Here is a 14301-nt window from a genome sequence, read left to right on the forward strand (position 1 = left end):
CGGGGGTCTCTACCGCCTGCACGGGCCCCTGAGGGATCCCAGTCTACTTGAGAGGGGGACACTGCCCCAAACCTCCCAGGAGTCTCCCAAAAACGCGGCGGAGAAGATTTGTACCGCCCTGATGCTCCGGGGTCTTTAGCGGCCTGTACTCTCTATGGTCCCACGTGAAGCCGAGCTCATGATCCAGAGCCGACCGCTCTGGCCGGCTTGGAGGTCTAAACTTACCCTCCGGCCGCCTTGGCTGGCTTGGAGGACTGAACTGATGGTTTTATGCCCAACAGTGCTCTTGGCCTCTCTATGACCCTGGATATGGCTACTTCCGGTCCCTCCTGAGGGGACCTGAGCGCCACAAGATGGCGCAGGCCCTGTCGGCTGGAGGAGTCCAAAGGATGCAGGTGTGCCTGGGGATCCTGGGGCTCGGGGAATCCTGAGGCGGCTCAAGCCTGGGGGGGGCTCAGAGCTGTCGTGAGCCATAGGGGGTCACGAGGGTCCGAGGCTTTGGGATTCGGGAGCCTGGGGGCCTGGGGAGGCTTGGGGGTCACAGGTCCTGGGGCTCTGGGAGATTGAGGGGTCCTGGCGTCGGCTGGGGGCTCCTGATGCACAGGCCAGCCCTACTTGGAGCCTTTGGTGCCTGGGGAGACCTGAGGTCCTGAGGGGCCTGGAGGACCCGAGGATACTTGTGGGGGTCTGGGGGTCTTTGCCCTCCCGCCCCAAACCCTCTCGGTGCTCCCAGCTGCTGGAGCTGGCAAGAATGAGAATTACCGGCTGTCGGATGACAAGAAGAACGGTGGCGCCGGTAATGGCCTGGGGTGTGGGGAATTTGGGAATTTTTGGGTCCCCAAAGGCTGGGGTTCACAGGGCTGTGACCCCCAGAGCTGCGTCGGGGCTATGCAGAGGGTGCAGACGCTGGACAGGACTCGGGGCCAAGGCCAACAAGGTGAGGATGGACCCCCCAAAAAAACCAAATTCCTCCACAAAACCCCAAATTCCTCCCAAAACCCCACCTTCAGACCCCTCAAAAACCCCAAGTTCTCCCCCAAACCCCACTCCTCCCCCCTTAAAAACCCCAGATTCCACACCCAAAACCCCAAATTCTCCTCGGGATCCTCTCCTGCCCCCTGCACCCCAAGGCAAATCTTAGGACTCCCAAAACCCAAATTCTCCGACAAAAAACCTGAATCCCTCCCCCAAAAACCCCTCACTCCCCCAAAACCCCAAATCCCTCTTAGAAATTTCCCTCAAAACCCCAAATTCCTCTCAAAAACCCCAGTCTCCAACCTCCCCAAATTTCCACAAAAACCTTAAATTCTCCCAAAAACCCTGAATTCTCTCCCCAAAAAACCCCAAATTCCTCCCCAAAAAAAACCCCACCCTCCCCAAAACCTCACAAATTCCTTCCCCAAAACCACCTCCCAAAAAACACCCAAATCCTCCCAAAACCCCACCTCCCCAAAAACTCAAATTCTCCTTTCCAAACCCTCACCTTCCTCCCCAAAAAAACCCTGAAATTCCTCCCTCTCAAACACCTGAACTTCTCCTCCTCTAAAAACCCCGAATTCTCCCCAAAACCCCAGCCTCCTGAAAAACTAAATTCTTCTTTCCCCAAAAGAAGCCCACCTCCCAAACCCCCAAATCTCCTCAGACTCCCCAAAAACCCCACCTCCTCAAAACCCCAAATCCTCCTGTGACTTCCAGGTTGTCCCAGGACCCCTTCAAATCCCTGGGACCCCAAATTTCAACCCCCCGAGCCCCCTTCTTTCCAGGCCCCTCAGCAAGAGCAAGAAGGCCTAGGCAACCCCAGGGGATTTTGGGGGGGTCTGGGGTCGGTGGATTTTGGGGTCTAGGTTCATTTCTGGGGGTTCAGTCCTACTTTTGGGGTTCTCACCTACTTGGGGTTTCTGGGTTCATTCTGGGGGTTCTCATCCCATTTTTGTGGTGTCTGAGCCCATTTTTGGGGGTTTCTGGGTCCATTTTTGGGGTTTCCAAGTTACCTTGGGGCCTGCCTCACTTTGGTGGTTTCTGGGATAATTTTTGGGGCCTGGGTCTTACTGTGGGTTCATCCCATTTTTGGGGTTTCTGGGTTCATTTTCGGGGTCTCTGAGCCCATTTTAGTGGCTTGGCCCATTTTAAAGATTTATTTGATTTTGGGGTTTCTGGGCTCATTTTAGGTTCCTATGCTCATTTTGGGGTTCTCATCCCATTTCGGGGGTTTCTGGGTTCATTTCTTATAGGGTCTGAATTCATTTTTGGGGTTTCTGTCTATTTTGGGGCATTGGGTCCATTTTGGGGCTTTGTCTACTTTGGGTTTCTGGGGCTCATTTTTGGTTCTCATCCCATTTTTGGGGTTCTCATCCCATTTTTGGGGGCTCTTGAGTTGATTTTAAGGCGTTCCTGAGTTCATTTTTGGGGGTTCTCATCCCATTTGGGGTTTCATGCTCATTTTGGGGGTTTCTGGGTTCATTTTTGCCCTCATCCCATTTTTGGGGTTTCCCATGCTCATTTTTGGGTTTCTGGGTTCATTTTTGGGGTTCTCAATCCCATTTTGGGGTTCCTTGGGGTTCATTTTTGGGGTTCTCATCCCATTTTGGGGTTCTCATCCCATTTTGGGGTTTCTGAGTTGATTTTGGGGTTCCTGGGTTCACATTTTTGGGGTTCTCATCCCATTTTTGGGTTTCTGCCCATTGGGGTTCCTTGGGTTCATTTTTGGGGTTCTCATCCCATTTTTGGGGTTTGGATTCATTTTGGGGTTCCTGTCTATTTTTGGGTTCCTGAGTTCATTTTTTAGGTGTCTGAGCCCATTTTGGGGGTTTCTGGGTCCATTTGGGCTGCTACTACTTGATTTTGGGGTTCCTGGTTCATTTTGGGTTCCTGGGTTCATTTTTGGGTTCTCATCCCATTTTTGGGGTTTCTGGGTTCATTTTTGTGGGTCTGAATTCATTTTTTTGCTTCGGGTTCATTTTTGGGGTGTCTGGGTCCATTTTTGGGGTTTCTGGGTTCATTTTGGGGTTTCTGGGTCCATTTTTGGGGTTCCCATCCCATTTTTGGGGTTTCTGAGCTGATTTTGGGGTCTTGGGTTCATTTTTGGGGTTTCATCCCATTTTTGGGGGTTTCTGGGTTCATTTTGGGCCCCCTGGTTCATTTTTGGGGTTCTCATCCCATTTTTGGCTCTGGATTCATTTTAGTTCCGTCTCATTTTTGGGGTTTCTGGATTCATTTTGGGGTTTCTGGGTTCATTTTTTGGGGTTTCTGGGTCCATTTTGGGGTTACCATTTGATTTTGGGGAAGCCAAATGGGCTTGGGGTTCGGTTCCTGGGTTCATTTTTGGGGTTCTCATCCCATTTTTGGGTTTCTGGGTTCATTTTTGTGGGGTCTGAGTTCATTTTTGGGTTTCCTCGGGGTTCATTTTTGGGGTGTCTATCCACTTTTGTGTTTTGAGTTGATTTTTGGGGTCTGGGTTCATTTTTTGGGTTCCTATCCCATTTTGGGGGTTCTCATCCCATTTTGGGGTTTCAAGGCTCATTTTGGGGTTTCTGTCCATTTTTGGGGTTCTAACCCATTTTTTGGGGGTTTCTGGGTTCATTTTGGGGTTTCGGGTTCATTTTTGGGGTCCTGTGAGGTGGAGGCCTCCTGCTGGGAGACCAGGATGCCCAGGGGTGCTTGCAGAGCCAAGAGGACTACTGCCTGCAGAACAGCACCTTGCCATGGAGCTGGCTGCTGTGTAAAAACCTCAGAAAAATCCTCAAAACCCCAAAATCCCCCCTGAACCCTCAGCACCTGCTTCAGAGCCGGGTTGAAGGTAAAACCCCAAAAATACAAAAAATTCTCAAAACCCCAAAACCCCTGGGATCCCAGCACCCTTGCAACGGGAGTTGGCTGAGGTAAATCTCAAAATCCTCCAAATTTCAGTGTGTCCCCCAAACTTCTCAAAATCCCCCAAAACCTCTAAAACCCCTGATCCCCAGCACCCCTGCTGTGTTTAACGAAAGTAAAACTCAAAACTTCAATTTCCAACTTTGTGCCAAAATTCCCCCCAAAATCCTCCCCTACACCCCAGCACCCCTGCTGAGGAGTTGGCCAGCGTAAACTCAAAACTTCAAAAATCCTCCAAAAACTCCTGCACCTTCAAAAATCCTCCCTGGAACCTCCAGCACCCAAGGCTGCAGGAGCTGGCTGAAGGTAAAACCCTGAAACTCTCAAAATCTCCTCAGTCCCCAAAATCCCCCTGAAACCCCTTGCAGCACCCCAAGTTGTGGGAGCTGGCCAGTAAACCTCAAATCCTCTCTGGGCCTCCCAAATCCCCAGCCCCTAAAACCCAAAATCCTCCCTGGGACCCCCAGCACCCTGCAATGGGATGGCTGAGGTAAACCCGAAAAATCCCCTCAAATTTCCCCCAAAATCCCCCTAAATTTCCCTCAGAATCTCCTCAAAATCCTTCCTGGAACCCCAAAAATTCATCTGGGATCCTTTAAAATCCTCCCAAATCGCCTCCAAACCCACAAACGCCCCCTGGGACACACCTGGACAATGCAGCCAAATGTAGTGATTTTAAATCCTCGTCCGATTTTGGGGAGATTTTGGGGTCCCAGGAAGCTGATCTTGTGTGATTTTTTGGGGGCTGTCCCAGAATTGATTTGGGGAATTTTGGGGTCCCAGAATTGATTTCGGGGGTGGATTTTGGGTCCGTGATAAGATTTTTGTATTGGATTTTTGGGTGGATTTGGGGTCCCAGAACTGTCGATTTGGGGACACCTTGGGGTTCCACTGTCGATTTAAAGGATTTTGGGGCCCTGCAATTGATTTTAGGCTGATTTTAAACTCCCAGTGTCAATTTCCCAGTGAGCTTTGGGGTCCCCAGGGTTGATTTTTTTGGGTGATTTGGGTTCCCATTGTTGATTTTGGGATTGATTTTTGGGGGTCCCAGAGGACTTTGGGGTTGATTTTGTGGGGGAGAGATTTGGGGTCCCAGAATTGATTTTGGAGGGATTTTGGGGTCCTGTGTGGATTTTGTGGTTGATTTTGGGGGGTCTCAGAGGTGATTCTGGGTGGATTTGGGGGGGGTCCCAGGGTTGATTTTGGGGGTCCCAGAATCTGGATTTTAGGGTTGATTTTGGGGTTCCCAGTGTCGATTTTTGGGGCTGTTTTTTGGGGTGATTTTGGGGCTCCTGCATATTTTGGGGGTCCCAGGGTTGATTTTGGGGGTCCCAGTGCTCGATTTGGGTGGATTTTGGGGTCCCAGTATCACTTGTCGATTTTCGGGGGTCCCAGGGTTGATTTAAAGTCCCAGCATCGGCTTTAAAGGATTTGGGGGTCCCAGTGTTGATTTTGTGGCTGATTTTGGGGGGGGCGGGTCCCAGAATTGATTTTGGGGATCCCCCAATGTCGATTTTGGGGTGGATTTTGGGGGTCCCAGGGTAGATTTTGTCGCTGATTTTTGGGGGTCCCAGGGTGATTGAAGTCCCGTGTCATTTTGGGGTTGATTTTTGGGTGGATTTTAAATCCCAGGGTTGACTTGGGGTTGATTTTGGGGATCCCGGGGTGGATTTTGGGGGTGATTTTGTGGTCCCAGTAGGGTGGATTTTGGGGGGTCAGTCCCAGAATTGGATTTTAGGTTGATTTTGGGCTCCCCAGTGTCGATTTTGGGGTGAATTTTTGGGGGTCCCCAGGGTTGATTTTTGGGGTGGATTTTGGGGTTCCCACTGTCGATTTTGGGATTGATTTTGGGAGTCCCAGGTTCATTTTTGGGTTGATTTTTAGTCCCTAGGTTGATTTTTTGGGGGTCCCAGAATTGATGGGGTGGATTGAACCCAGAACTGTCATTTGAGTTGAGATTTTAAACTTGTAGATTTTGGGGTCCTAGAGGTGATTTTGGGGGTGCATTTGGGGGAGATCCAGTGTCATTTTGGGGCTGATTTGGGGATCCCAAAAATACTTTGGGATTTTGGGGGTCCCAGTGTGTATTCGGGGTTGATTTAAATATCCCAGGCCTGATTTTGGCCAATTTAAAATTTTAAATCCCAGTGTGGATTTTGTGGCTCATTTTGTGTCCTGAGGTGATTCTGGGGTGGATTTGGGGGTCCCAGGGTTGATTTGGGGGTCCTAATGATTTTGTCACTGAGTTTTAAAATCCAGAGTTGGATTTTGGGGTCCCAGTGTCGATTTTGGGCTTGGGATTTTGGGGGGTCCTGGTGTCAATTTTATCACTGATTTTTTGGGGGTCCCAGGGTTGATTTTGGGGTCCCAGCATTTTGGGTTGGATTTTGGGTCCCCGTATCGATTTTGGGTTGGATTTTGGGGGTCCCAGTATCACTTGTTGCTGATTTGGGGTCCTGTATCAATTTTATCACTGATTTTTTTGGGGGGTCCCAGCTCTGTGCCCAGATCGAGGGGCTCGAGGAGGAGAACCGGCGGCTGTGGAGGGGGGGAGCCGAGACCCTTCTCGGGCCATATACTCGACCCCCCAACTCGCCCAGCCCCCAGGTCAGCCCAGTGGGATGGGGTGGGGTTCCCTGCAAGGTGAGGGGGAATTTGGGGGTCATCCTGGGGGGTGTTCTGAAAAATGGGGGGTCCTGGGAGGCCTTTGGGGGTCTCAGAATTTGGGGTGGGGGAGGATTTGGGGAGTTTTTGGGGGGTCTCTGAGAATTTGGAGGAGTCTGAGGAACAGGTAGGGTCTCTGAGAATTTGGGGGGTCCTGGGAGGATTTTGGGGGTCCTCGGGAGGATTTTGGGGGCTGGGGATTTGGGGGTCTCAGAATTGGGGGATCTTGGGGAGGATTTTGGGGTCTTGGGGGGCTTTTGGGAGAGGGTCTCGAGAATTTGGGGTTTGGGAGGGGGACGGGGGTATCCGGGAGGATTTGGGGTCCTGGGAGGGTTTGAGGGGGGGAGGGTCCAAAATTTTGGGGGGTGGGGGGAGGATTTTGGGAGTTTTTTTTGGGGGGATCTCTGAGAATTTGGAGGAGTCTGGAGGAAATTTTGTGGGGAGGGGCCCTGAGGATTTTGGGGGTTTGGGGAGGGATTTGGGGGCTGGGGTTTTGGGGGGGTCTCAGAATTTTGGGAGTTTGGGGAAGATTTGGGTTTTTTGGGGGTTTCTGAGAATTTGGAGGAGTCTTGGGGGAAATTTTGGGGAAATCGAGAATTTGGGGGTCCTGGGAGATTTTGGGGGTCCTGAGAGGGTTTTGGGGGAGGGTCCCAAAATTTGGGGCTGGGGAGTGATTTGGGGCTGTCGGGGTTTCTAGAATTTGGGAGAGTCAAGTTGGAAATTTTGGGGAGGGGTCTCTGAGATTTTGGGGGGGTTTGGGGAGGGGGATTTTGGGGGTCCTGGACATTTTGGGAGGCTGGGGGTTTTGGGGGTCTCAGAATTGGGTGGGTTGGGGAGGATTTTGGGGTTTTTTGGGGGTCTCTGAGAATTTGAGGAGTCTTGGAGAAATTCTGAGGCCCTGGAGAATTTGGGGGTCCTGGGAGGATTTTGGGGTCCTGGGTGTTTTGGGTGGGGGGGCCTGAGAGAGTTTTGGAGATAAAATTCGGGGTTCCAAAATTTCTGAAGGGGGGAATTGGGGGTGGGAGGGAGTCTGATAATTCTCCTCCCAGAGAGAGCCCCCAAAGAGGAAGAGGTGAGGGGGAGGGGGGCGATCTCACTTCAGCACCCCCTGCCCAGGTAGGGGGGATTTGGGGGCTTGGGGTTTTGGGGTTTTTGGGGACTTGGGGGGTCTGGGGGTTGATTTTGGGGGTTTGGGGTTTTTAGGCTTTTTGGGGGTTTGGGTTTTCTTTGGGGGATTTTGGGGGCTGCCTGGGGTTTTTTAAGCATTTTTGGGGGATTTGGGGTCAGTTTTCTAGGTTTTGGGGTTCTAGTTGGATCTTGGGGGTCTGAGGTTTTTTAAGGATTTGGGGAATTTTGGATGTCTGGGAGTTTTTAAAGTCTGGGGTTTGATGGGGGGGATTTTGGGGGTCTGGGGGTTGATTTTGGGGTTTTGGGGGATCTTGGGGTTTTCTTTTTGGGGAGGCTTGGGAAGTTTTAGTCTGGGATTATTTTGGGGTTTTGGGGAGTCTGGGGTTGGCTTTTTGGGGGCTTTGGGGCTTTGGGGGATTTGGGGCCTGGGGGAGGTTTTTAGGGGATTTGGGGGGATTTTGGGGTCTGGGGTTTGGCTCTTAGGATTTTGGGAGTGGTCTGGGTTTGATTTTTGGGGAATTTTGGGGATCTGGGGTTGGGAGGGGGTTTTGGGGTCTGGGGTTGATTTTGGGGGAGTCTTGGGAGGTTTTGGGGATTTTGGGGTTGGGAGGGCTCTGAGAAGGAGATTTTGGGGGAAATTTGGGATTTTGGGGAGATTTGGGATTTTGGGGATGGAGAATTTGGGATTTTGGGATTTGTGCCTGTGGAGGAATTTAGTAGGGTCCCACCAAGCCCTCAGAGGCAGAGCTGGCCCAGCTGCAGGACAAGGTACAAGGTGAGGGGGGGAAATTTGGGATTTTGGGGGAAATTGGGATTTTTTGGGTAGATTTGTGGGGTTTTTGGGGAAATTTGGGGTTTTTTGGGGATTTTTGGGTTTTTGGGGAGTTTGGGGATGGTTTTTGAGGATTTGAGTGGGAGATTGGATTTTCTGGGAGGATTTGGGGTTTTTGGGGAGAATTTGGGGTTTTTGGGGGGAGGATTTGGGTTTTGGCTTTTTGGGGTTTTTGAGTTTCGGGGACTATTTGGATTTTTGGGGGAGGATTTGGGGTTTTTGGGGAGGATTTGGGGTTTTGGGGATTTTGGGTTTTTTGGGGGGATTTTTGAGCTTTTTTGGGATATTTTGGGATTTTTGGGGAGGATTTGGGGTTTTGGGCAGACTGAAGTTTTTGGGGGGACGATTGGTTTTTGGGAGATTTGATGTTTTTGGGGAAGATTTGGGATTTTTGGGGATTTGGATTTTTGGGGAGGATGGCTTTTTTGGAGGGAGTAAATTTGGGGTTTTTGGGCCTGATTTGGGGTTTTGGGAGGAATTTGGCTTTGGGGAGAATTTGGGGGCTTGTGGCGATTCTGGGGTTTTTTTGATTTTTTGGAGTGATTGGTTTTTGGGGAGAATTTGGGTTTTTTGGGGCAAGGAATTTGGGGTTTTTGGGGAGGCTTTTTTGGAGGAGGAATTCTGGGTTTTTAAGGAATTTGGGCCTTTTGGGTCGATTTGGGTTTTTATGGAATTGCCTTTCGGGGAGAATTTGGGTTTTTGGGGAGACATCGTGCCTTTTGGGGAGACTCAGCCTTTTTGGCCTTTTTGGGAGAATTTGGGTTTTTGAAGATTCAAGTTAAACGCTAAGTATTTTTGGATGGGGAAATTTTAAAGATTTGGATCCAGAAATTTGGGATTTTGGGAGCAATTTGGAGCACTTGTGAGCCTTTTGTATCCCCTGCTGCCCCCCCAATTTTAGGTCCCCACCCCCAGCCTCTAGCTGACAGAGGGAGCCAGGAACAGCTTGAAAGGTGAGAATGAATTTTGCTCTATTTTTCCCACATTTTTCCCTCGCTTTTTCCTCCTTTCCTCAAATTTTCCTCTTCCATTTTTCCATTCCCCCATTTAATATCACTTTTTCCCCATTTCCCCAATTTTTTAATCAATTTTTTCCCCAATTTAATCAATTTTTCCCAATTTCCCCAATTTTAATCAATTTTTCAATTTATTACCCCATTTCCCCCAATTTTTCCTTTTTAATTCCTCCTAATTTTTTATTCAAATTTTCCCCAATTTTTTAATCAATTTTTCCCCATTTCCCCAATTTTTATAAATTTTCCCCTTTTTTTAATTTCCCAATTTCCCCAATTTTTACAATTTTCCCCCATTTTCCCTTTTCAATCCATTTTTCCCCATTTTTCCAATTTTTCCCATTTTTTCAACCTTATTTTTAAATTTTTCCCCTTCTCCCCCCCAATTTTTTCCCTTTTTCAATTTTCCTCATTTCCCCAATTTTTTCAAATCTCTTTTCCATTCTCCTAATTTTTCAATTTTTTCCCATTCTCCCCAATTTTTAATCAATTTCCCCTTTCTCCTTAATCTTTCTCCCCAATTTGTATCCATTTTCCCCAAATTTTAATCAATTTTTCACATTTTGTATCAATTTTTTCCCCATTTTCCCCAATTTTAATCAATTTTCTCAATTTCCCAATTTTTCACGTGAATTTTGTCCGCATTTCCCAAATTTTTTATCAATTTTTTGCCCTTTGGATCAATTTTTCCTCCTTCCCTCACCTAATTTTATTTTTTCCCCATTTTCCATTTTTCCCAATTTTTGTCAATTTTTTCCATTTCTTCCCCATTTTAATCAATTTTTTCCTTCCTGTTTTCTTCAAATTTTCACCAATTTTTTGGTCTCCCCTTTTTTTATCAATTTTTCCCATTTCTCCCTCAATTTTTAATCAAATTTTCCCCATTTTTTTTTTTTTTTTTATCAATTTTTCCCATTTCCCCCCAATTTTACGGTCCAACTTTTTAAATCGTCTTCACCCCCCTTTTTTTGTTACTCAAGTTTTCTCGTTGGGGGGGGGGGGGGGCGGGGGGGCGGGCGGGGGGTCGGAGGGGGCCATTTCCCCTTCAATTTTTCGTACAATTTTATCAAATTTCCCGATTTTAATTTTAATCCCTTTTTAAATTTTTTCTGTGGTTTTCTCGTTTCCGGGGCGGGATTTTGGAAATTTTGGGATCTGCAGGACCAGGGGGTTATGGGGGTCAGAATTTTGGGGGCTTGGGGAATTTTGGGGGATTTTGGGGTTTTGAGGGCATTTTGGGGGGAGGTTGGGGTTCAGGGAGGTTTTGAGGGGGGGGTTCAGGGGGATTTTGGGGTCAGGGGCTTTCAGTTTGGAGGGGGTTTGGGGGTTTGGGGGGGTTTAGGGGTGCTTGGGAATTTTGGGGTCTCAGGGGTGGGGGGAGGGTAGATTTACAGGTTTTTGGGGTTAGGGGGAAATTTTTGGGGGATTTTGGGATCTCAGGGGGTTTTGGGGAATTTTGGGGGGCTCAGTTTTGGGGAGATTTTGGGGGGGTCTTGGGGATTTTGGGGAATTTTGGGATCTCAGGGGGATTTTGGGGGGAAATTTTGGGGTCTCGGGGTATTTTGGGGTTTTGGGGGTCGGGGGAGGTGGGGGGAAATTGGGGTTTGGGGGAATTGGGGTTTGGGGGAAATTTTGGGTTAGTTTTGGGGCTTTGGGGTTGGGGAATTTGGGGGGATTTTGGTTGGGATTTGGGATAGGATGGGGTAATGGGTTTGGGGATTTGGGGTCTCATGGTGTGGGGGGTCTCAAATTTTGGGGTCTCAGGGGTACAGGGGAAATTTGGGGTGTTGGGGGTATGGGGGAATTTTGGGGTCTCAGGAATTTTGGGGGCAAATTTGGGGGGCTCAGGGAGATTTTGGGGGGATTTTGGGATCTTGGGGGAATTTTGGGCACGGTTTTGGGGAATTTTGGGATCTCAGGGGGATTTTGGGGGGAATTTTGGGGTCTCAGGGGATTTGGGGGTCTTGGGAAATTTGTGGGGGGGAAAATTTGGGGTCTTGGGATGGGAAATTTTGGGGTCTCAGATTTTGGGGCAAATTTTGGGGTCTCAGGGGGAATTTTGGGGAAATTTTGGGGTCTCAGGGGATTTTGGGGGGAATTTTGGGGTCTAGAGAATTTTGGGGGCAAATTTTGGGGTCTCAGGGGAATTTTGGGGCAAATTTTGGGGTCTCAGATTTTGGGGCAAATTTTCGGGTCTCGGGGATTTTGGGGGGAATTTTTGGGGTCGCAGATTTTGGGGCGGGTCGTGAGGGGATTTGGGTTGGGGGGCTCAGGGGGATTTTTGGGGTCTCAGGTTGGTCTCAGGGGAATTTTGGGGCAAATTTTGGGGTCTTGGGGGAATTTTGGGGTCTTGGGGGATTTTTGGGGAAATTTTGGGGTCTCAGGGGAATTTTGGCGGGAATTTTTGGGGTCGAAGATTTTGGGGGCAAATTCGGGGATCTCAGGGGATTTTGGGGGGAATTTTGGGGTCTGGGGGTTAGGGGGCTGGTTGGGGGGCTCAGGGGAGATTTTGGGGAATTTTGGGATCTTGGGGGAATTTTGGGGAAATTTTCGGGTCTTGGGAATTCTCGGGGTCTCAGGGGAGTTTGGGGGAATTTTTGGGGTCCCAGGGATTTTAGGGGGTCTTGGGAATTTGGGGGCAAATTTGGGGGTCATGGGGGGAATTTGGGGCAAATTTTGGGGTCTTGGGAATTTTGGGGGCAAATTTTGGGGTCTTGGGGGAATTTTGGGGGCAAATTTGGGGGTCTCAGGGGGGATTTTGGGGGGAATTTTGGGGTCTCGGGGATTTTGGGGTCTTGGGAATTTGGGGCAAATTTTGGGGTCTCAGGGGAATTTGGGGCAAATTTTGGGGTCTTGGGGGGAATTTGGGGGGAAATTTTGGGGTCTTGGGAATTTTGGGATCTCAGGGGAATTTTGGGGGGAATTTTGGGGTCTTGGGAATTTTGGGATCTCAGGGGAATTTTGGGGTCTCGGGGATTTTGGGGTCTTGGGGGGAATTTGGAGGCAAATTCGGGGGTCTCAGGGGGATTTTGGGGGCAAATTTTGGGCTCTCAGGGAATTTTTGGGGGTGCTTCAGGAATTTTTGGAAATTTTTGGGGGTGCTTAGATTTTGGGGCAAGTTTTGGGGGTCTCAGGAATTTGGGGGCAAATTTTGGGGGGCGCTTGGGGTGTTTTGGGGGTGCTGGGAATTTGGGGGGCAAGGTTCAGGGGTCTCAGGGAATTTGGGGCTTGTTTTTGGGGGTAGTGAAAATTTTGGGGTCTCAGGGGCATTTTGGGGGTCCTGGGCAGATTTTGGGGTGGTAATGGGATGTCCCTGATGGTTTTGGGATGTCCCTGATGTTTTTGGGGTGTCCCAGGATGCTTTTAGGGTGTTTGGGATGGTTTTGGGGTGGTTTTGGGGTGTCCCAGGTGGATTTTGGAATGTTTTGTGTCTTTTGGGGATATCCCTGATGGTTTTGGGGTATTTGGGGATGTTCTGGGGTTTCTCTGATGGTTTTTGGGGTATCCCAGGATGTTTTTGGGGTTGTTTTGGGGTCTCCCTGATGTTTTTGGGGTATTTGGGGTTGTTTTGGGGTGTCCCTGATGATGTTTTGGGGTGGTTTTGGCTGTTTTTGGGGTGTCCCTGATGTTTTGGGATATCCCAGGACGTTTTTGGGGTGTTTTTGGGATGTCTCTGTTGTTTTTGGGTATTTGGGGATGTTTTTGGGTGTCCCTGATGATGTTTTGGGGTGGTTTTGGCTGTTTTTGGGGTGTCCCTGATGTTTTTGGGGGTTGTTTTGGGTGTCTCTGATGATTTTTGGAGTATTTTGGGATGTTTTAGGGTGTGTGATATTTTGGGGTGTGTCGGGATGGTTTTGGGGTATTTTTGGGGTTGTTTGGGGTGTTCTTGATGTTTGGGGGTCCCTTTTTTGGGTGTTTGGGGTGTCTCTGATGATTTTGGGGTGTCCCCGATATTTTGGGATGTTTTAGGATGTTTTTGGGATGTTTGGGATGTTTTGGGTGTTTTGGGGGTGTTTTTGGGATATCCCAGGATGTTTTTGGGTGTTTTGGGGTGTTTTGGGTGTCTCTGATGTTTTGGGGTGTTTTTGGGATGTTTTTGGGGTGTCCCTAGATGATGTTTTGGGGTGGAGTTTGGCTGTTTTTGGGGGTGTCCACTGATGTTTTGGGGTTGTTTTGGGATGTCTAGTGTTTTGGGGTATTTGGGATGTTTTGGGGTCTGTGTTTTGGGGTGTCCCGGATGGTTTTGGGGTGTTTTGGGCTGTTTAGGGTGTCTCTGATGTTTTGGGGTTCTCGCCGACCCCATAGGACCTTGGGCCCTGGGACCTATGGGCCCATAGACCCCATGGGGTCCCCATAGGGCTTAGACCCCACATGGGCTATTGTCCTATGGTGCCCTATGGGCCACTTAGGTCCCATAGTCCCATCAGGTGCTGTAGAGCCCTATGGGCGCCATATTTGGGGTCCCCATGGCTCCCATGGATCTGTAGGGGCCTATGGACCCAGACCATGGACCCATAGGGGCCCCGATCCTATAGGGTCCCCAGTAGGAGGCGGTATGGGTCTTTCTCAGAGACCCCAGGAGTCTATGGGTCCCCATAGATCCTATAGGGCCCTATGGTCCCACTGGACCCCCTATGGGGTCCCATACAGGATCCTGGGGAGTGTAGGGCCCCCATAGAGACCTGTGGGCCCCGTGGGCCTAGGGCCCCATAGGGACCCCATGTGAGATCCTATAGGGACCCCATATCCTATAGGGACCCTATAGACCCTATAGGGACCCCTAGACCCCATAGA

The 14301-nt window shown here is 49.5% G+C and overlaps 1 protein-coding gene across 1 annotated transcript in view; it reads left to right on the plus strand.

Annotated features, from left to right (window-relative positions):
* Window positions 1–733: 733 nt before the first annotated feature.
* Window positions 734–14301, plus strand: part of LOC115916082 (GRIP1-associated protein 1-like) — a gene marked incomplete at both ends in the record, with an annotated part of 43058 nt that continues 29490 nt past the window's right edge. Inside the window, 1 exon segment of the mRNA XM_030969794.1 lies at window positions 734–796. Within this exon segment, the coding sequence (XP_030825654.1) occupies window positions 734–796 (63 nt within the window).

Source organism: Camarhynchus parvulus, unplaced genomic scaffold (genome assembly GCF_901933205.1).
Source record: "Camarhynchus parvulus unplaced genomic scaffold, STF_HiC, whole genome shotgun sequence".
NCBI lineage: Eukaryota > Metazoa > Chordata > Aves > Passeriformes > Thraupidae > Camarhynchus > Camarhynchus parvulus.